At 34.7% G+C, this 24,105-nt stretch overlaps 1 protein-coding gene across 1 annotated transcript in view; it reads right to left on the bottom strand.

Moving 5' to 3' along the window:
- Positions 1-1,946: 1,946 nt before the first annotated feature.
- The window catches only part of MANEA (mannosidase endo-alpha), a 54,351-nt gene continuing 32,192 nt past the window's right edge, over positions 1,947-24,105 (bottom strand). Inside the window, exons 4-5 of the mRNA XM_004422131.3 lie at positions 5,999-6,075; positions 1,947-5,166 (exon numbers count right to left, since the gene is read on the bottom strand). Coding sequence (XP_004422188.1) covers positions 4,509-5,166; positions 5,999-6,075 — 735 coding nt within the window. The 3' untranslated portion in view covers positions 1,947-4,508. The remainder of the gene's footprint in view (positions 5,167-5,998; positions 6,076-24,105) is intronic.

The following is a 24,105-nucleotide window of genomic DNA, read 5'->3' as shown; positions in this document are numbered from 1 at the left end:
AAATCCAGCCATTTGTGACAACATGGATGGACATTGAGGGTATTATGCAAAGCGAAATAAGTCAAGAGGGAGAAGGTCAAATACCGTATGATTTCCTTCATTAAGTAGTAGATAATAACAACAATAAACAAACACATAGACACAGAGATTGGATTGGTGGTTACCAGAGGGGAAGGGGGGAGGGGGGAGGGCGAAAGGGATAATTCAGCACATGTGTGTGGTGATGGGTTGTAATTAGTATTTTGGTGGTGAACATGATGTAATCTATGCAGAAATAGAAGTATAATGATGTACACCTGAAATTTATACAATGTTATAAACCAATGTTACTGCAATAAACAAAAAATTAAAAAAAAATGATATATAGAATGGCAGCACTCAATAAATATAAATTTAGTTTGTATAAAAAAAAAGTCATGGCATGCTACACTTAGATGACTGTATTGAAATATAAATTTCTAAAATTTCCTGCATATATTACAACTGAATTTCTTCTATTTTCCTTTTTTGCATTTGATATTTTCAAGACCAGGGTAAAGATAACATTACATTAGACATTATTATCAATCAAATTAACATGGTGATATAGGGTTTTGATAATGGCTTTTGTAAAACTGACTCAAAAATACTTTTATGCATGGACTTAATTATAGCTAATGTATTTACTTTAAATGTGATTGAGCAGTTGAAGATAGCCACTTTATTTTCTGTTGTTTACAATGATTTTTGCTAGGGTTTTTAATCTATTTTTTTCAAAAAGCCAAAAATGAAAACACAAAAGCATGATGACGCAACCATATACCACAAGTTGAATCATATGTAGTATTATCTTACTGCGGTACCTCACTGTTGGGTGTCATGAAATATTTATTTCAGTGGGGTAACTTCTAAAAGGTTTTTGAACTTTATGGTTACTTTTTTATACAAATTGAGAAACCTTAAATTCAAAATATAAGATGCTTTTAAAAGAAAGTGTAGAATATCGAATATAAATATACCACTATATTTTGACTTCATAAATTTTATATCTATGACTATTTGCTTATTAGCTATTAAATTATTTTGTCTTTTAATATCATAAATTAAATAGTATTTACATAACAACAACAACAGCTAATCACTTTGAAAAATGCTCCTCCCTTCATTGATAGTTGGAATATAACAGCACTACTAGTACTTTGATTTGACTAAGGATGAATGAGTCTCTGTAAAGTAATTAAGCCAAAGTAGTACTTGAATTGTTAAGTATAATAATCTTACATTAATCATACAATAACATTTAGCCTTTATGTGGGTATATAACAAAGTCAGTATAAAATTTAATTTGGAATACCTTTTTTAAAAAAAGCAATATTTGAGCCAAAACACTTTTTGCTTGTGGCTCAATCAATTTTTCATGTTGAAATTGTAAATATTTATAAAAATAACTGAAATTTTTCTGGTTGTAAATAAAGTATTGCTTCTACAGGATGGGACATGAGAGTGTTCAACCTTAATTCAAAATTTAGATACACACTTTTAAAGATTGTTTCTGTAGGCACTATACAGACTTTAGGAGCCATCATCAAGTTTAAATTGAATGAATAACTGTAATCAGTTTTAAAAGCACATGGTTATGAACTTGGTACGTTCTCTCATGGCTTGTTATTTCCGCCGTTTTAGGGGAAGATCAATTTCCTAAAGGATGTCAGATCTAATATACGATTATGCCCAAAGAATAAAAAAATAAGAAAACATCTCCCAAATTCTTAAAAAACTTTGTGTGTGTGTTTAATACAAATTCACAGATTTAAAAAGTATGTACAGTTAAAGATATCTACTTTGTAAGTGCTGCATATCTCAAATAGAGAAAATATATAAAGAATGCTATTACTTTTCAATTGTTAATCAGAAATTAAACATATTTCATAAATAGAAAGGACTAGATTTTTATATCTAATACAATATATTTCACGTATGCTTTTATTAGATGAAAGTTAACTACTCCATATAACAAAATAGTCATCTTTTAATTACTCTTAAAACAGAAAAAGTTAACAAACAACTGCGATAAACATTAATAACAGCAGTTTCTGACAATATTAGTCCTTAAGGGGAGAAGTAAAAGAAAGATTTTGTTTCTATACAGTCAAAACAATTAGACTGACTAAACCATAAAAGAATTCATTATGATTCATGTGTTGCATATATTACACTGCTTTTTCTTTTACAGTTAGTTTATTGAATTCAAACCTATAGTTTTTTAAATTAGAAAATCAATTCTTTGCTCTTATTTACTTGTGATCATAATGATCTAAACTGTGTTACAAGTCAAATAGTAAAGGCAGCTGTAACGAATACCTGAGGAAGATTTTGAAAGCATTCCTCCTAAAGAATAACAAAATTATTAGAGATAATTCCTCCTAATAACTGCTTTCTAAAACAGGAGAAAAGAAACATGATATTCATATAATTATAAATTAGTAAACCATTATGAGATCAGATTCCAAACATTCTTCCCTTTGAGAATAACTTTCTGCAATGAAGACAGAATCCATTTTATTTTACTTCGAAATCTCACTGATTATTACTGGCTGGCTGGGGTAAGTGTTGGAAACCACAACAAAGCTCAGAGGTGAAGTGCGCTGTAGTAGATGATCTATGTCTGCAAGGGGGGCAGGAGAGAAAGTGGTAGTACCCACCTCGAGGATTTGCTGACCTTGTGTCTATACACTTTCCCTTAATCTCAGAACTATTTCATAAAATTAGTTACCTGTCATAGTGGGTTCAAATATGTAACATAAGCAATGACAAAAATGCCTCTGTAGTAGATATTTCTCTAAACTTTAATAAAATATGGTATGTTATAAAAGATTATTAAGTATGACATATTTAGAGTTTATCCCTAATATCACATATAGTGGCTAACTGGACATAAGAAAAAAAATCCACAGGTTATATCTGTGTGAGTGTTTCCATGAACATGCTTGGTTATGTCATCATAGTGATTTATTCTTGTAATTTCCTCTATTCTCTGAGAAACGGCAAATTCTTAAGTTATAAGTTTAACGTTAATCATGCCTGCTTTCAAAAACATGCCTCCTTTACTTCAAAACCACTGCTGATTTGTTTCTGAATGAACGTCTTTATTCTCTAAAGATTTATATGTATTATTGTTTAATATTATTCTATTGCATCTCTTTAATAAACTAAATATCTAAGAAATAATATTCATGCATATATATTAAATTTTTTTACTATAGTTCTAGTTGGAAATATTAACAATAATGGAGTGCATTTTATTCTCTAGTTTTTAAGGTAAAGAGACTCATTTTTAGCATCAGGTGATTAATTTGTCACAATATGACCAACAATTGATCACAAGTATTTAACTTGACAAGTACCATAAAAGTATAATGTTTTTAAATGGGGATATTATTATATATAATAATTTAAAGTATTCTCTTTTAAATGAAATATTATTTCCATCATTAAGTGTTAAACTTAATCAAAAGTCAAAGCTCAGGAATGAATTTAAGATATAAAGGAATTTTCATTTCCATTTCCATGTCCCTAAAACCTAAAATGGTAAGTAAATTTTCTCTATTGCTGTTGATAAAAATAGCTTAAAATATTAAAACAAGGCAATCCAATGATAGTATCAACTTTTTTCTCATCTGATAGTTGGTCTCTGATTAACATTAAATTTAAAAACATGAATAACAAGGTAAAGACTGATAAGGTAGCATAAAAATGATAACATTTTGGGCATTTTATCTTCATAATAATTATGAAACAATTATGTTTTCTTAATAATTGAGAAGCAACAGTTAACTTTTATGAGAAAACTTACCATAGCTTCTAAAACCTGGAATTCAGCATATAAAGCAGAAACACTAGACATGCAAAACACCTCACATGCTATAGGTAACCCAAAATCTGCAAATGATGATACATATTGTAATACAGAAAGCAGGCCTTCCTAACACAACATGGTTCACAGCTTAAGGTATATGATTGTAAGAATTATTATTGGAGAGTTATCCAGAGTCTGAACACTAATACAATAAAGTTGATTGAATCATTGAAAAAAATTAGAAACAAAACATGTACAGTATCTTTTAAGTCTTTTTCTTCAATAGACATACCAAATATACACACAATCCTATTTCTTTGGGCCCAGAATACAAGTAGGATTTAACTCTGTGCTAGCTGCTTTCTCTGACACAAGCATTTATCTATCGTGAAACAAAAATTAAATTGCTATCAAAGCAGGATTTCAATTTCAGTCAGAAATTAAGCAAATCATGCCACAGGGAATGTTATCTGCACAACTGTTCCCTCAGATATTTTCTCAGTGCAGCATTGTGAAGGGTGGCGATGATAATACTATTATCTTTAAACAAATTATTATTACTAAAGATAATAGGAACAGGGCATACTGATTTTGACAGTTTTCTTTCCATAACTCAAAACAAAAGGCATTTATTGAAATTAGGTATTTTTATGATTAAACTGTAATTAATGCACTAAGAAACAGGCAGCTGGTGATCTAAGGCATAAATTGCTCTTTCCTTACTGTATTTTTCAGACCACTTGCGAGTTAGATCTAGATAAAGACTTGGTTTATGAGGCCGGTAATCCAGGTACACTGTATTACTGGTTCTTTTGGGAACAGCTTTCTCAATCTGAGTTCCTTCATGCCACTCATTAAAAGAGGTGATAGAGATTACACTGGGTTGGGTTTGGAGAGCAGCATTCATGGCGGTTTCATAGTACTTCCCATTGATTCGGTTCCGAGTGTTCTGGGTGTTCCATGGACGGATGCTGGTATCTATGTATCCTGGGCCCACACTTGGGATAAACATTAGGTTGAACTGATCACAAAAGAATTTTAGCGCTGCCCAATTCTCATATGATGAGCCATAAGTAAAGCCATTTGTGGCAAAATATGTATAAATTCCATCAAAACCACCCCGAAGAATATCATATCTATGTTTGTTGTCCACAAGAAGTGCAATAAACAATCCATCGTAAGGAGAATTGCGAATGCTCTGAGACCCTGAGACGGTTAACAGGTTGGCCCATTTTTCAGGCTTTGTGATATAGGAATCATAGACATAAAACATAGGAAGTGCATTGCCAGCCTTAGTCTTGTACCTGTAAAAGGCTGGATGGTTTCCATATCTAGAATACAAACATATGTAAAGGTTAAATGAATAATCACAACTCATTTGCCATAGACAATAATTGTTTATGTATTGAAAATGAAGGTAATCAGTACGGTTTAAGCACACTGTTCACCTTCCTTGGGGCATCAGTTATAAAAGTATAATCACTAAAAATGCATTTTTAATTTTACACATTGGGAAATGAAATATTGGATACATTAAGACATAACCAAACAGGAAATTAATTATCTTATATTGAGGTTTACAAATGATACCAAACAGCATAAAAAGTCCATTTTCTACACAAATATATAAACTTCTTTTTTTTGTATCAATGATAAATGTCCCACTGTTGCTGACAAGTTTCTCTGTAAGAGTATGGCATCTGTCACAGACTATTATCAGTAAAATTCTTGAACAAAAGGAAGTGTATTAATTAATTCTTTCCTTATAATCAGACTAAACATAAATGAAAATATTAGATGTGGGTCCATTGCTATAAAAGCAGTTCACATTTCATAATCTGAACATTCTTTTAATAACACAAAACCATATTCATAAGATTTACAGAATAATATCAATTTAAAATGTCAATATGATGGAAATCGTAAATAGCCTAATACACATGTAAAACAGCAAAAAGAGCAATTTTTATTCATACACAAAGTGAGTTGTAAGGAATTTCAGAAGTGTTCCTCAAAATGATTGCAATATTCATTATAAAATTAGTTTAAATGTCAGACCATAAGTCATTCAAATCTCTCAAATATAATTTAAATGTACTTCTTTTATAACAGTAATCATCATTGGATCATAAAACAATAATTATAAACACTGAGGAAACTCACTTGTCTATAATATATTTGACATTTCTGTACATGTTTTGTTCATCTCGATTGCTATATGGTTCGATGTGAAAAGTGACCTAGAACAAAAAAATTGATTAGATAAAAAATTATCTAAGATATAAAAATCAAAATGAAAGTATATCCTGTATTTTTAATAAAGTGACTGTTTTAATAACCTTAATTTACAATGAATATTCATTGAACATAAAAGTTACTAGAGAATTCTAATAGTAGTAACATTTACTAAGAGCTTTCTCTGTTAAATAATATGCCAAAGATTTTATGCGTTTTACCTCAGTTATTTCTCACAACTCTATAAGGTAGTTACTATTACTATCTTCATTTTCTAAATGAGGCAATCAAAGGTAAGCTAGGTTCAGTCACCCAGCAAGTTGGAGACAATATGGGCAATCTGAGTTCAGAGCTCAAATGTTCGACCGCTGTGCAATAATTGTTCCTATGTGTTTATTCCTTATAACGAATAAATAGGGATATAGTCTATATTCAGACATATCTTTCTTAAACAAAACAAAACATAGTCCAGAAAAATCTGGATTCTTTTTTCAGGTGTGGCCATCAAGTTTACATTTAAATGGAGTCAATAGCAAATGTCTTTAAATGACAAATTCTTCTATATCATTAAAATAGCTTTTTACAAAATAATCTGCATTTAATTTGTACTATTATTCAAAAAGAATTTATAACAAAAGTACTGAAAAAATAATATCCATTAGAACTATAAAGGACAATAATTTTCAGAATGCTTGTTATTGATATGCTTTATATATTTCTACCACGACAGTAGAAAGCAGTAACCAAAAATATTTTTAAAATACAGTGCACAAAAGATCAAATTTTTTTTAACTAAAAAAAGTTAGTTATATATAAATCAAGAAAAACTAATTATGGCTAGTAAAACAATTTGTACGCCACTTCTAACTGGTAGTACAGATGATACTTCCCTTAAATGACAATCTATTTAAGATCTATAAAACAAATAATATGAGAATTTTCCCTTTTATTACTAACTTTACTGACTTACCAGTAGCCATTAAAAATCTTTACGGCAACCTAATAAACTTATTGATGTTGTTTTAATTGTAGGGTTTGGTCTCTAGGAAGCATGTGTGGAATCAGAGATTTCTATGCTACCGAAATATAATACGCCTTTGTTTTCAATTACCCAATTAAAGTGAAATGTACTTTACGTTAATCAGTGCTACTGGTTTCCACAGAGTTAACTTTAAAGTCAAACAGCATTTAGTGAAAATACCATTCTCTACTTTCAATAAAATGAGATTTCAGTAATATTATACAAAGGAAGTTTTTATCAGTAACACAGTAAGGTTGAATTCATTTGTGCAGTATATTCTAAGTATTGCTAGGGTAGTTAGATTTTTCAGTAGCTCTAGTGTTTGCTTTTCAAGTGCAATTCAAAGAAGATTGGCAAGGGTATAGGTATTTACATACTCTCATATAATATTACCTTGCATCTCCCTTTAGATGCAATATTGTACTTTCTAAGTAAGTTTTCATTTTATATATAAAGGACACCATATTTAAGCCAATATCTGATGTCAAAATGAATTTGCTTTTAAAGCTCCAAATTATAAATGGCATCCTTCTTTTGTAAAGTGCAGATCAATATATTTATAGTAATTCAGAAAGCCATCATTGATAAATATTCAATATTTTAAATTTTCCCTCATATATTTCTAACTTCTTAATTGCAACGAAATTACTTTGTAGGTTTAATTAATGAAGTGATCTAGTCACTATTTCTCTCTTCCATTTGGAAAAATCTATTAGACCAATACTAAAATAACTCTAAAAATGATAGAATACTCTATATAAAATCAAATGTTTGCATTATCTTTGGATTAAGGAATAAGAGTCAATAAATGTTCCCTCATTTCATGCTTCTAGTTTTGACCTTGCCAGTCTTTTCTCTACCCTGCAGCCCAAGTGAACTTTCTACAGTGAAAATCTGATGTTCCTAGAGAGTGATATCAACAACACGTTCGTCATTTATCCCACTTTTTAATCAATAAATTAGACATACATGAACAAAAGCACCTTTGTGGGTGCTCTGGGACTCAGCACCCTACTCCTAGGAACCCGGGAGGAGTCTTGCCTACGAGTGCAGCTGGTAAGATACAGACAAACCTCTGTATGGGCTGGGGAACCAGAGAGTCAGCCCAACTGCCTAGAGCCCTCTTGCCACTGCCAGGCAAAAATTGGGTAAGTACAGACGTGGATAGGCACTCATGCTTGAGAGAGAACTTGCAGAAGTCTAGCCTTCCCGAAGGGAGATTCCAGCACACCACTGGAGAAAAAAAGAAAAATACGGGTTTGGTCGCAGCAGAGGCAGGAAGAGACACTTGCCCAGCACCACTCCTCCGCCCAAGGAAACTCTGAAGGGGGCTGATTTATCTGGTGGAAATGATCTCTCCCACAGGGGAAAACAAAAGCAGTGAGTGAGTGCAGGGCTATTCCATCTGGATGGACTGGCTAACAAAATCCATTCTCTCTACCAGCACCTGGAGGACTAAGGGAGAGCTCTAAAAGTGGGGGGAGAGAGGAGACTGGGAAAGAGAAGAATTTCAAATGGTGGCTGTTAAAGGATTAGTGCTCAGCAGAAAGTCCACCCAGGATCCAGTGGGAGTGCCACTCCCAAGGATCACCCTACTGGGTCTGCAGGCATCGCCAATGCACCAAGTGCTAAACCTACACCTCCCCCCACTCTATGTCAGCTCTTTGTGTGGACTCCCGGTGTTGCTGGAGTGTCTGTCCAGTAGACACAGAGCATGCTCAAAACCACAAACTTGAGCTATAGCACCACCTTCTGGAACACAAAAGAGAGATCAGCCCAGTGAACTGTAAGAACCAGAGAAGACATAAAAGCCTAAAAATTGGCCCAAAAGAAGAGCAAGAAGAGTGGAGTGGGTGAACCTTCACAAACACAGAGGAAAAACTTAGATAATAACCACACTATAGAACACAATACTCCATCTGCTGAAGGCAAAGAGTTAATGAGGCATCTACTACTTCAAATGCAAAAACACCAACACAAATCAACACAGAATATAAAAAAATCAAGTAGGGGCTGGCCCAGCGGCATAATGGTTAAGTTCAGCAGGCTCCGCTTTGACGGCCCAGGTTTGTGGGTTTGGATCTCGGGTGCAGACCCACACATCACTCATAAACCCATGCTGTGGCAACGTCCCACATACAGAGGAAGATTGGCACAGATGTTAGCTCAGGGCCAATCTTCCTCAAGCAAAAAAAAGAAGATTGGCAACAGATATTAGCTCAGGGCCAATCTTCCTCACCAAAAAAAATAAAATAAAAATAAAGGAAATATGGCATCACAAAAAGAAAATGATATCCTCTAGCAACCAAGCTCAAAGGTATAGAATATTGCAATCTAACTGATAAAGAATTCAACATAGCTGTTATGAAGAAACTCAGCAAGTTATAAGAAAACTTAGGAAGACAATTCAATGAAATCAGCAATAAAATATACAAACAAAATGAGTTCTTTACCAAGGAGAATGAAATTATTAAAAAGAACCAAACAAATTCTGGAGCTGAAAATTCAATGAATGAGATTAAGAATGCAATAGAGAGTACATGTAGCAGGGCAGACCACATGGAAGAAAGAACAGTTGACTTGGAGGATAGGAATTTTGAAATAACAGAGAGAAGAAGGAACTCAAATTTTAAAAGAGCAAAGAATGCTTATGTGAGCTTTGGTTATTCACTAAAAAACCAAACATCAGAATAATCAGGATTCCAGAAGGAGAAGAGAAGGAGAAGGGGGCAGAGAGTTTATTTAAAGAAATAATAGCTGAGAACTTCCCAAACCTGAGCAAACACTTAGACATACAAGTCTACAAAGCTTACAGATCACTCCATTATTTCAATGCAAAAAGACTTTCTCCAAGACATATTATAATTAAACTGTCACAAATCAATGATAAAGAAAGAATCTTATTTATAAGATGTTTTATGTAAGCCCCATGGTAACCACAAAGCAAAAACCTAGAGCATATCCACAAGAGACACAGAAGGGGGACATAGAGCATACTACCATGGAAAATAACCAATTTACAAAGGTAGGTAGAAACAAAGGGAGAAAGAAATAATGGAACTACAAAATCAGAAAGCAACTAATAAGATGGCATTAAAAAGTCCTTATGTATCAGTAATTATTCTAAATGTAAATGGATTCAATTCACCAATCAAAAGGCACACAGTGGCTGGATGGATGGATAAGAAACAAGGCCCAACTCAAGGCTGCCAACCAGAGCTCCACTTCAGCTTTAAGGACAAACATACACTAAAAGAAAAAGGATGAAAAGGCATTCTAGGCAACTGGAAACTACAGTAGAACATCAAATTTCAGTATGTAAATTCAAAGAGGGCTGAAAAGTTAAACGTCCAAGTGAAAATTGTTAATTTTTTATGGAAATATTTTCATGTGCTGTGGCAATGATGCTGTATTTTAAAAGTATTTTTGTGTTTCCCTTGGTTATTTTCCCCCATTAAAATATCAACAGATCTTTATAATTTATTGTTCTTATGCTGATTACTATTAACTTTTTTCTTTACAAAACTGTCTCAGTGAGTGTTAAATATGTTTGATTCTTTGTAGTTTTACTTTATAATTTTGTTAACATAAATATATCTCTGTTCTATTAGGGAGATAAAAAGGGTTCTGGTTCAAGATGGTTATATAGGAAGACCCTGGATTTACTTCCTCCCACAGACACAACACATCTATAGTTATATATGGAAGAATTTCCTCTGAAAAAAACCTAAAAAATGGCAGAGCAACCTCTTCATATCTGGCAGATGAGAAGGAAACGACATCAAGGGTAGGAAAGGCTGAGCCACAATCTTGCCATAAACCCCACTGGCATGGCAACCCACAATTGGGAGGGAACTCAAAACCCAGAGCTTCTCCCTGAGGAGTGAAGGATTCGTACGTCATCAAGCATCCCAACTTTTAGTACTGGCACCTGAAAGACAAGCCCCTAAAAATCTGGCTTTGAAGACCAATGAGGCTCACACTCACAAGACCCACGGGGCTCTGGCGAACTGTGAAACGGCTCTCAAAGGACTCGTGTGCAGACTCACCTGCTCTAACGCCCAGCGTAGAAGCAGCCCTTTGAAAAGCGCCCAGACTTTATGTTAAAGAGACTCATTTGCTAATTTTAAAGCACTGGTCTGAGGGCCAAGGGTCTGCTGGGATACTGACCAGGGAAGGAGGCTGGTGAGCACCACCTTCCATGCTCTCCCTCTGTTTCATTCCAACTAGGGGGTGCCACCTTCACGCTCTCCCTCTGCTGCACTCCAGAGCGCCAGCATCTCTTGGAGGGGAGCTCTTATACGTGTCTGAGGCACTGGGTTTTGAGGCTGCAGCCCAGGGGATACCCCTGACCACCTGGCTCTGGTGGCCAGGGGCCTTGAGTTCCTGAGTCCCACGAGATTGTAACAACTGGAGAGACAGTTTGTGGCAGGCTACCATCTGTCAAAAGACATAGGGTGGCTAAATTGTAAAACAAAAACAAACAAAAAAAAAGAAAAACCCATCTAAATGCTATCTACAAAAATCTCATTTTAGACGTAAGGACACGCACAATCTGAAAGTGAAAGAATGGAAAAAGATATTCCGTGTAGATGGAAACCAAAAGAAGGCTGGGGTAGCTATACTTATATCAGACAAAATAGACTTTAAAACAAAGACTGTAATAAGAGACAGAGAAGGGCATTACATAATGATAAAGGGGTCAATCCAATAAAAGATATTACATTTTTAAATATTTATGCACCCACATAGGAGAACCTAAATACTTAAAGCAACATACAATGAAAACTACAAGACTTTGCTGAATGAAATGAAGAAAACACAAACAAATGGAAGGACATCCTGTGTTCATGGACTGGAAGAATTAATATAGTTAAAATGTCCACGATACCCAAAGCCATCTATAGATTCAATGCAATCCCTATCAAAATCCAATGGCATTTTTCACAGAAATAGTAAAAAATAATCTTCTAATTTGCATGGAATCACAAAAGATCCCTAATAACCAAAACCATCTTGAGAAAGAACAAAACTGGAGGCATCATATTTCCTGATTTCAAACTATACCATGAAGCTATAGTAATTAAAACAGTATGGTACTGGCACAAAAATAGGCAGAATAGAATAGAGAGCCCAGAACTAAACCTCCACATATAAGGTCAACTAATATTTGATAAGGGAGTCAGGAACATCCAGTGAGAAAGGATAGTCTCTTCAAAAAATGATGTTGGGAAAACTGGATAACTACATGCAGAAAAAGAAAGTCGGACCCCTAACTCACACCACTCACAAAAATTGCCTCAAAATAGATTAAAGACTTAAACATAAGACCTGAAACTGTAAAACTCCTAGAAGAATACATAGGGAGGAAGCTCCTAGACACTGGTCTTGACAACGATATTTTGCATATGACACTAAAAGCACAAACAACAAAAGAAAAAAATCAAAAGTGGGACTACATCAAACTTAAAAGCTTCTGCACTGCAAAAGAAACAATAACGGGTGCTGGCCCAGTGGTGTAGCAGTTAAGTGCGCGCACTCCGCTTCAGTGGCCTGCAGTTTGCAAGTTCAGATCCCAGGCGTGCACCAACGCACCACCTGTCAAGCCATGCTGTGGTGGCGTCCCATATAAAGTAGAGGAAGATGGGCACGGATGTTAGCCCAGGGCCAATCTTCCTCAGCAAAAAGAGGAAGACTGGCAACAGATATTAGCTCAGGGCTAATCTTCCCCACCAAAAAAAAAAAAAAAGACAGAAAGAAACAATAACAAAATGAAAAGACAACTACAGAATGGTAGAAAGTATTTGCAAATCATGTATTGAATAAGGGGTTAATATCTAAAATTTATGAAGAACACACACAACTCAATAAAAAAAATCTGAATAAAAAATAGGTAGAGGAACTGTAGAGATATTTTTCCACAGAAGACATCCAAATGAAAAGATGCTCAACATCACTAATCATCAGAGAAACGCAAATCAAAACCAAAGTGAAAAAGCACCTCACATCAGTTGTTATGGCTATCATCAAAAAGACAAGGAATAACTAGTGAGGATGTGGAGAAAAAGGAACCCTTGTACACTGTGGGTAGGAAAATAAATTGGTGCAGCCATTATGAAACGCAGTATAGAGGTTCCTCAAAAAATTAAAAATAGCACTACGATATGATATAGAAATTTCACTTCTGGATATTTATTTGAAGCAAATGAAATCACTGTCTTGAAAAGATATCTGCACCCTCATGTTCACTGCAGCATTATTTACAATAGTCAATACAAGGAAACAATATAAGTATCTATCAATGGATGAATGAATAAAGAAAATTCATTATATATATACAATGGCACGCTATTAAGCCATGAGATAAAAGGAAATCCTGCCATCTGAGATAACATAGATGGACGCTGAGGTGATTATGCTAAGTGAGACAGGTCAGAGAGAAAGACAAATACTACATGATATCGCTTATGTGCGGAATCTAAAACAAACTAGAAAAAACATAGAGTGGAATGGTGATTACCAAGGGCTGAGGGGTCGTGGAATGGGAGAGATGTTGTTTAAGGTATATACTCGCAACTATTAGATAAATAAAAATCATGGAGCTCTAACACACACTATAGTGATTATATACAACAAAACTGTACTATAAACACTAAACCTGCTAAGAGAATAGATCTTAATTGTTCCCATCACTAGAAGAAATGATAAATATGTGGCATGATAGAGGTGTCAGCAAGCACTACAATGGCAATCATATTACAATATAAATGTTTCAAATCAATATGTTGTATACCTTAAACTCAGACAATGTTATATGTCAATTATATTTTAATGAAATAAAAAATAAAGTGAAAATTGAATCATGTTTTTCTCCTTCTCCACTCCTCCACTCCCCACACCTTTCACTCCTGCACACCCTCCACCCCCACTACAATAAGAAAGAGGTAGGTCTTCCTACTCCTATGTGGTGCCATCATAATTTGTACTTTTCTCTTCTCTTTCCCAAACTTGTGTTTGTCTCCGACCTTCAACACAGAGATAATATCTTATTCTTCTTAATATTACCAGCATCTGGAACACTATCTGCACATAGTAGATCCTGAATGAATGAATGCATGTATGAGTGAATGAATGCTTTCCATGCAAAATTGGATAGCAGTCAAATTAAACTCTAGGTCTGCCATTTATATAAGATTCACCAAGTTTTCACCATAAATTCACACTACTAATTTAAGAACAAGAAGGAAAAAAGGGAAAAAGAAGATAGGTATGGATAGTATGACATCTTTCAAACGGAGCTGAAAAATCATTTTAAAAAGAACCAGAGACATACTACATGCAAGTTTCACATGGTCCAAAATCTGCATAAGCCTGAGAAACAGATATAATGATGACGCTAGAACCATAGGCCAAATAAATATTGGATGCTGATAAACCAATAGTATGAGAAATGTGATTTATATATAAAGTAGAAAAAAACTTGCTATTTTAAAATATGGTACTAAATTTATTAAAATACAAGAGACCATCAGTGGCTGAGTTGGTTCTTTCCCCTATAATCCTGAGCAAAGGGAAAGAATCACTGGATCTGCTTGAATTTCTTTTACCTAGAAGGCTGGTTTAATTCAGTCAGGTTTTAATGTGATGATGTTGTATAATAAGCAACCCACAATCTCAGTGGCTTTCAAAGAAAAACATTTGTTTGTTGCACATAGTTCTATGAACTGGCTCTCATGGTTCTGCTCTAGGCTGTCGATCAGGTTTCGGTCTGCTCCAAGTGTCTGTCATTCTGGGTCCTAGGTAGAGGAGCACATGGGGCATGCTGTTCTCACAGAAGAGGGACACAACTATGGAAGCACACATCATGCTTCTGCTCAGACATGGTGTACATTATGTTTTCTCACATCTCATTACCCAAGCAAGCCATGAGGCCAAGCTCAATATCAACGGGGCAGAAGGTATCCTCGCTCTTCCCACGGAGGGGAAGGAAAACAGGAATATCTGCTACACATTGACACAATCTACCAAAACATATCTATCATGCCTCACTCAAAAGATTGTTTCACTGCTGTGTTCTTAATGGTGTAGGATGGAGAGGATATAGTGGAAAAGATCCATCTCTGATTTTTATAGTCTCTTAATGGCAGTTAAAAGTGCTACAGCCCTTGCTCCAGTGAATATGCAGACAAGTATAGGAAAGAGCAGAAAGCTAAACCTCTTTGAAAAATCATGATTTACATTTTAGTTTTACTTATTTACTCTTCCAAAAAAATAACTTAGTCCACATTTGCTAAAGATAGTGCAAAACAAGTAAGTAAAGTGTCAAACATTTTTGTTATTCTTGTTTGTTTATGACTTATAAAGCACTCACCTAAATGATTCTCCATATGAAGTTAATAAGTCAAAATTGCAATTACAAAGTATTTAATGACTAACACTAGTTAAAACATTATGTAATCAAAACTAATGAGCTATGACAAAAGCTTAACTATGAGACAAATCCATTCCTCAAAAACTCTCTATTTCTAAACAAAAAAAGAATGAAAACAAAGTAAAAACATGTTCAGCTCAAAAAGTAGAAAGAAGAGTAAAACAAAGCCAAGCAAAGAATAGAAGTACATTAATCAAGACTGAAGTAGAATTAATACATTAAAGCCATTACAATATTTTAAAAAATAAAATTGATAAATTGAAGGGCTGTTTTTTGGGGGAAGGGACTAAGCAAGTCTATACTAATCAAATTGGAGAAAAGGGCAGATTAGCTCCTTGCCTTGAAGATTAGAAAGCCAAAGAGTTGTTACTAATGAATCTACTTATTTTATACTTAAAGTTTTCAAATGTGGTCAGTTATGTGCATTGTAGGTCCCAGTTTATCAGCACAGAACTCACAATATTATTATTCATCTCATTGACTTAGAACTTTAAATAATTCCAGTAAGTTACTGTCATTAATTAAACATAAACTTTCCCTTTTATTAGCAAGCAAAAGAAAGTTTTCTATTCTTTATAAAAACAAGATTTACTACACCTTATCTAATTATAAAAAATATCTGCTCAACATCAACACAACAGAAATCACACAAAAATCCAATAAATAAAACCATTTTATGGTATCATCCTGTCATTTTACAAATGAGGAAAACAAGTCAAGAAGGTGAAGTAACAAACATAAGTTTCCAGAGCTACTCAGCTGGGACTTGAACTCCAGTCTCACGGTCCTGGTCTATTTTTTTAGCACTGTATAGAGTTCCTCCCCAGATACAAGGCCAAGAAATTGTTCAAAAAATTCTGGAAAATATTAAGTCTGTCAGGTTCCAAATTTTTCTGATTACCAGATAAAAAATCTGAAGCACAGAGACAGCAAATATGTTGGCAACTAGACCTCTTTGCCACACTTTGCTTCCACACAGAAGCTTTAAACAGGAGAAAAACCAACCTATCCTCATCCATCAGAATATTTTCACTTGACCTTTAAAAATCTCCTGAAAGTACTGAACTAGCCAGCTTTCTTGAGTGGTGAAGGCCTCCTCCCTCCCATCTCCCAGGATTACAGTAGGGCCTGGACAGAAGAATGGCCTTTGGACTTGTTTTGTGGAAGATAAATCATATCACTTATCCAGTCTCAGACTGATGCCAGAACCCACAGGTCTGTCTATCTGCAGATTTCAAGTGCCGATGAGAGCTCACTGAATGGCAGTGGGGGACACGGCAGATGACAGCTATTGCCAGTCAGCTACTTTAAGAGATGCTGTCCTAACAGATTCAGGATTGTAAAGTAGAAAAAGAAGGCTCCATGGACAGGGATTTAAAAAAAAAAACATGCTTGCCTATTTAGTTACTTCTCTTTCCCTAGAGTTCCATTTCTATTCCCCAATAACTGATGAATGTTTAAGCTGCAAAAGGAATATTAAGACAAAACTAATTTTTCATGTTTTTATTTGGAAATAAATATGTCAACAGTGATCCACATCATCTCTCAAGGAGCTCGCTCAATTACCTGTAAGGGACAAACTAGCTTGTCTTCCATTAGGATACACAAACTGTAAGAAGTTTCAGAGCAAATGAAAATCCTCAGTGATTTTTAAGAGTGGTAGCAACCTGAGAACTCAGGGTAAATAGTCTCTAGTTAAAAGATGCTTTAATTCACGTTTTCATTAATATTTGCAAACACACTGCATTGAAAAACAAGAATAAACTTGAAGAAAAATGAGAGGAAAGTAGAATTATTAGACGAAAATTATTACCCAAGCACACAGAACAGCAGAGTGGATAACGCAAAAAAACTAGTGTCATGAAGATAAGATCATTAATAAACCTTCCTTTTACGCTTGATTCTAAATGATTCTTGAATTACATATTAGATTCCCATATAAAGTGCCTTGTTTCTGGACTCTGTATTATGCTTCATTGATGTCTTTCTGAATACTGATGCTAATGTCACACTCCTTCAATTTCTGCCATTTTATAGTACATTTTGTATCTGGGAAGACAAGTTTTCCCCTCACTAATATATTTTTTAAAAGTCGTACTATTTTCTAACATATTTGTAAACTTTAGGATTAGCCTGTCAAATTCTATACTTAAAATCTCATTGAAATTTCTAACTGGGATTGCATTAATTTACACATTAAAAAATAAAATACAAATGTTTTGTGATTTTGAATCTTCCCATCAAATTCATGTTTCTCTATTTATGCACATCTTTCATATCCTTCAATAAAATACCAAAGATTTCTTTGTATATCTATTGCTATGCTATTTTCAATGTACTCTTTCCAATTTTTTCCCCCTGTAATATAGGAATCCTATTGGCTTGTATGTTTTTTGGTTTCAGTCACTATACTGGACTCATTATATCTAATAGTTTTTAGACATTTTTCATGGGTTTTGTCGGTATTTTTCATTTGCAAAGAATGATAATTTTACTTAGAACATTTTTTCTTAGAACATTTTTCTTAAACTAAGAACATGTTTTTTAGTTAAACTGCTTTGTTTAGAATCTCTATACCAATATTAAATAATACTGATGATAGATGGTGTTCTTGATTGATCTTGGTTATCAGCATGATACTACTGTTTCTCAAGTACGGTGTATGATATAAATTACTACAAGATATCCTTTATCAAGTTAAAGAACTTTCGTTATTAAGAGTTTTATTAATAATGAGTTTTTATTTCCTCAAAATTTCAGTATCCATTAAGATGATCATGTTTTATCTCCTTTAAATAATCAATAAAGTTTTATTTACTTAACACTTAATATAGTGCTTACTCTGTGCCAGACACTAAGTGCTTTATGTATCTTACCTCACATAATCTTATAACCACTCTGTGAGGTGGATTTTCTTGCTTTTTCCATTTGAGAAATGAGGAAACTGAGGCACAAGTTACAAAAATAGCTAGTAAGTGGTTGAGCCAGGATTGAAGCAGGAGATTTGAATTCAGATTTCATGCTCTTGAAACCATTCTTAGATTCTTGCTAATAAACACATCTTCTGTAAGTTTTCTTTAGGAATTTTGCATATATTTTCATTAGTGAGATCAGTTTATCAATCTCCTTCTTGTGCTATCCTTGTTTAGTTTTTGAATCAGAATTGTGCTATCATTATAGAATACATTTGCAAGTTTTCCGTGCTAGCCAGTCTCCAAGATGGCCACCTATGAGCCCCGTCATCTGATATTTATAACCTATGCAGTTGCCTCCCATATTGTACCAGGGTTCATTTGTCAGTAGAGAAACCAAAAGAATAGGGCAGAAGTGATAGTTACTTCCAAGATTAGGTCAAAAAAAGACTGCAGCTTCTATATTGGACTCTCAATCTCAGATCATTCACTATGGGGAAGCCAGCTGCCATGTCTTATGGAGACTCAGGTGGCCCTGTGGAGAGGCTCACTGGGGAAGAACTAAAACTCCCATTCCAACAGCTGAAAGGAGCTGAGGCATGTCAGCCACCACATGACCAAGCGTGGAAGTGGATCCTCCAGCTTTCTGATGACTGCAGCTTGACTGTAATCTCCTGAGAGATCCTGAACCACACCCACCAGGCTAAGCCACTTCCAGATTCTGGACCTTTAGAAATTGGGTGAGGTAATAAAGGTTTGCTGTTTTAAACTGCCAAGTTTTAGGGTAATTTGCTATGCAGCAATAGATAATGAGTAAATTTTCCACTGTGTTTCAGTATCACAAGAATCAACTGTTTCTCAAAGGCTGAATAGAAATGACAGGTAAAATCTGGTGCTTTGGGGGAAGACATGTTCAATAAACTTTTAGAAGTCTTTCTGGGATACAAGTCAATTTAGATTTTTTAAACTTCTTTCTGCAAAAAAATAAACTTTTTTGTATTTTCCAAGCAAATTGCCCGTTTCTTACATATTTCAAATATGGCGATATAAAATCTTAAACTCTCTTCTATACCTATATGAATATTCCCTTTCAATTTTTGATGAGATTATGTTTCTCTATTTTTTCTCTTTTTAATATCACTAGTAGTTTTTCTATTTTGTATTTCTTTCTAAAAGTGGAAAAATGATTAATTTATCTAGGCTACCAATTTTAAAGGTTTTTTATTTAATTAATTATTTACTTCATCCTTATTATTCCTCCTTCTACTTTTAGTTTATTTTATTATCCATGTCCTAGTGGTATTGCTAATGCAGTAATCTCAGTGCTATTTATTTTTATATCACCTTAAATTTAACTTTTGATTTTTTCTTTAAAATAAGTACTATTTTTAATTATAATGTTATAATTAAAATTTTAAACAATTTTACACTTTTTAAATGTTTAGTTTGACCTTAATTATTAACATTTAGTTGTACCGAATGTGGTCAGAGAATGCAGACTCTGGTTATAATTTTTGCAAATTTATTAAGATTAACATTACTACCTACAACATGACCAATTTTTTAAAAGTATCCTTGGCTTTTAAAAACAATGCTTCTTCTCTCAGCATTCAGTATAAAATTTTTCTTTGTAGTGCTATTTAAATCCTTTTAATAATCAGTTCTATTTTTCTCCATTGTTCATTAATTTCTGAAAGAAATAAAATCTTATATTGTGAGAAATCTTCCCTCATTTGTACACCTTAATATCTGGGTACAATATACTTGGTCTGACAGTTGTCTTCAGACTTTCATCTGCATTTTATATGTACATAGGTGTGTGTGGAGTGTGTGTGTGTGTGTGTGTATGAACATGTGTTAAGGTTTAAATGAAAATCGGATTTTGACAAGTTTTTGAGCAGCAGTTTGTTTTCTAACTACATTATAAATACTTACATTCACATAGTTAACAACACTTACTTTTAATACATCTTTGACATCTATGATATTTAGACATGTATATCTAATTACTATATTATATTCATAAAAGAATTTCAATCCTCTTTTCTGCTAAAATAAACAAATAGATGAATGTAAAACATGTATATAAAAATAGCAAGGGGTCTTTATAAGCTATAATCTAGACAAGATTTGGAACTCATATGATAGAAATTTTTTAAAGAAAAAATATAATATTATTAAAAAAAGATTCTAAGTCATTTTCACATGAAGTTTTTAATTAAAATGACTACTCCAAAAACTGTAATTATCATCTTCATGTCCAAAAGAATTAACTCATTAGTAGCTTGATAAAATAAATTACTTTCAGAGGTTCCAGTTCAAGATATGACATAAGAGGGTCCTTAACTCACCTCTTCCCATGGACACATCAAATCTACAACTACATATGGGACAATTTCCTCTGAAAGAAATTGGCAAACCAGCTGAGTGACTCCCATAGAGTGGGCAAACAAGAAAAACCCATGTTGAAATGTATAGGAGAGGCTAAGATACAATCTAACCATAAACTCCACTCCCAGCACGGTGACCCACAATCAGGAGAGAACCCACAACTCTGAGCTTCTCCCTGAGGAGTGAAGGATTTGAACCCCCAATCTGGCACCCCAACTTTTAAGACCTGCACTTGACACATAAGCCCCCACATTAGCTTTGAAAGCCAACAAGGCTTGTGTCCACGAGACCCACAAGGCTACAGCAAAGAGAAACGGTTCTTAAAGGGCCCGTGAGGACTCACCGTGGCTACAACCTAGGGCCCAGTGTAAAGGCAGCTGACTGAAACACCCGGTCTTTCTCTGAAAGAGACCTAAATGTTCATCTTAGAGCTTTGGCCTGAGGGGCAGGCATCTAATTTAACACACGTCCAGAGGCTTACTGAATACTCTCAAAAGAGAGAGGTGGCTGGTGGGCACCATCTTTGTCTTCTCCCTTGGCCTCACTCCAGGTGGCTGCTATCTCCTGGAAAAGAGCTTGTGTACATGTCTGGTGCCCCAGTTTTGGTGTCTGCCACCCAGGGGATACTCCTTGATCACCTGGCTCTAGTGGCCAGAGTGGTTTACATTTGCAGGTCCCACACGACTGTACAAACAGAGCAGGAGTTCTTAATTGGCAACCACCCACAGGGCAAAGTAGAGAGGCAACAGACTGAGGTGCCCAGTCTTTCTGTGAAAGAGGCCTATTAGCCTATCTTCATAGCTGCGACCTGAGGGGCAGGCTTCAAATTAAACACACATTTAGGGGCCAAGTGCAAGAGATCAGGGAGGACAGTGGGTGCCAACTTTGCACATTCCCTCTAACCACCCCCAGATCGTTCATATCTCTCTGAGCAAGGAGCCTGTGCAAAAACGTTTGGCACGCCGGCTTTTGTGGCTGCTGCCCAGAGGAAATGTCCCTTGACAGCCTGGCTCTGGTGGCTAGCAGGGCTTGTATTCATGGGTTCAACAGGATGAGAGCAAAGGAAGAAACAATTCTTAACTGACTATCTCGCAGGGCTCAGTACAGAGGAAACAAACAGGAATGCCCATCTCTCAGGCTTCCACTGAAAGAGATATATTTGCCTAACTTAAAGTCTGGCTGCTAAAGTCTGGCTTCCAATCAGCCTGAAATCCTCCCATTTAGTACAGTGACAGGTCTTTGGAAGCCCTCAACCACTGGGAACCACCAAGAACAAAGTAGGCTGCTTGAACAATCACAAGGTTTGAGAGACAACCAAAAGCTAGGACAGGGTTAAACAAGCAGTTTTACCTCCTGCACAATGCAACTCCTTCAAGACTAGAAGAAGTGGTTGTTTCATCTAATGCATAGAAACCAACACAAATAGTCATGGAAAATGAAGAAATAAAGGAATATGTTCCAAACAAAAGAACAAGATAAAAACCTCAAAAAAAAAGACCTTAATGAAATGGAGATAAGTGATTTACCTGATGAAGATTTCAAAATAAGCATAATAAAGACACTCACCAAGGTCAGGAGAACAACGCATGAACAAAGAGAATTTCGATAAACAGATAGAAAATATAAGAAAGTACCAAACAGAAATAATGGAGTTGAAAAATAAAATAACTGCACTGAAAAATATAAAGGACAAGTTTAACAACAGATTAGAAGAAGCAGAAGAAAGGCACATTGAACTTGAAGACAGAGCAATGGAACTCATCCAATCACAGCAGCAAAAAGAAAAAGGAATAAAGAAGAGTGAAGATAGCGTGAGGGGCTTGTGGGACATCAAGAGGACGTTACAGGGGTTCCAGAATGAGAAATACAAAAGAGAGAAAGGGACAGAAAACTTATCTGAAGAAATAACGTTTAAAAACTTCTCTAATCTGGGGAAGGAAAAAGACATCCAGATCCAGGAAGCCCAGAGAGTTCCAAATAAGATGTACCAAAAGAGACCCACACCAAGATACATTATAAATAAATTGTCAAAAGTTACAGACAAGGAAAGATTCTTTAAACATGCAAGAGAGAAAAGGAATCCCCATAAGACCATCAGTAGATTTTTCAGCAGAAACATTGTAGGCCAAAAGCAAGTGGCATGATTATAAAAGTGCTGAAAGAATAAAACTGCCAACCAAGAATACTCTACTCAGCAAAGTTATCCTTCAGAATTGAAGGAGAGATATAAAGAGTTCTCCAGAAAAGTAAAAGCTAGAGGAGTTCATGACCAATAGACTAGCTTTACAAGAAATGTTAAAGGGACTTCTTTAGCTTAAATAAAAGAACAGTAATTAGTAACAAGAAAACACATATAAGTATAACTCTTACTAGTAAAGTAAATACATAGTAAAATTCAAAAAAATCTAATGTAAAGGTTATAGATTAATCACTTATAAAGCTAGTATGAAGCTTAAAAGACAAAGTCAAAATAACTATAACTACAATAACTTGTTAATGAAGACACAAGATAAAAAGATATAAATGGTGATGTCAAAAACAATATGGATGGGGCCAGCCTGGTGGCGCAGCAGTTAAGTTCGCGCATTCTGCTTCAGCGGCCCAGAGTTTGCAGGTTTGGATCCCGGGCATGGACCGACGCACTGCTTGTCAAGCCATGCTGTGGCGGCATCCCATATAAAGTAGAGGAAGATGGGCATGGATGTTAGCCCAGGGCCAATCTTCCTCAGCAAAAAGAGGAGGATTGGCAATGCATGTTAGCTCAGGGCTAATCTTCCTCACAAAAAAACCCAAAAAAAGAAAATCATAAAATGGGGAGGTAAAAATGTAGAGCTTCAGAATGTATTCAAATTTAATTTGTTATCCACTTAAAATAGACTATTATAAATATAAATTGTTTTACATAAGCCTCTTGGTAACAACAAAGCAAAAACTTATAGTAGATACACAAAGATAAAAAGAAAGGAACCTAAGCCCACTACTACCAAAAATCACAAATCACAAAGGAAGAGAGCAAAAGAAGGGGATAAAGTTATTACAAAACAGCTATAAAACAATTAACAACATGGTGATAACTCCATACCAATCAACAATTTCTTTAAGTGTAAATGGACTAAATTCTACAAGAAAACAGACAAAAGAAGCTCCATGGATAAAAAAATCAAGGCCAATCTATATGCTAACTACAAGAGTCTCACTTCAGATGTAAGAACAAACATAGTCTGAAAGTTAAGGGATGAAAAAACATATTCCATGCAAATGGATGCCAAAAAATAGCTGA

This window comes from Ceratotherium simum, chromosome 19 (genome assembly GCF_057802395.1).
Source record: "Ceratotherium simum simum isolate JZ-2026a chromosome 19, ASM5780239v1, whole genome shotgun sequence".
In the NCBI taxonomy this organism is placed as follows: Eukaryota; Metazoa; Chordata; class Mammalia; order Perissodactyla; family Rhinocerotidae; genus Ceratotherium; species Ceratotherium simum.
This window is presented reverse-complemented; position numbering and strand designations above follow the sequence as displayed.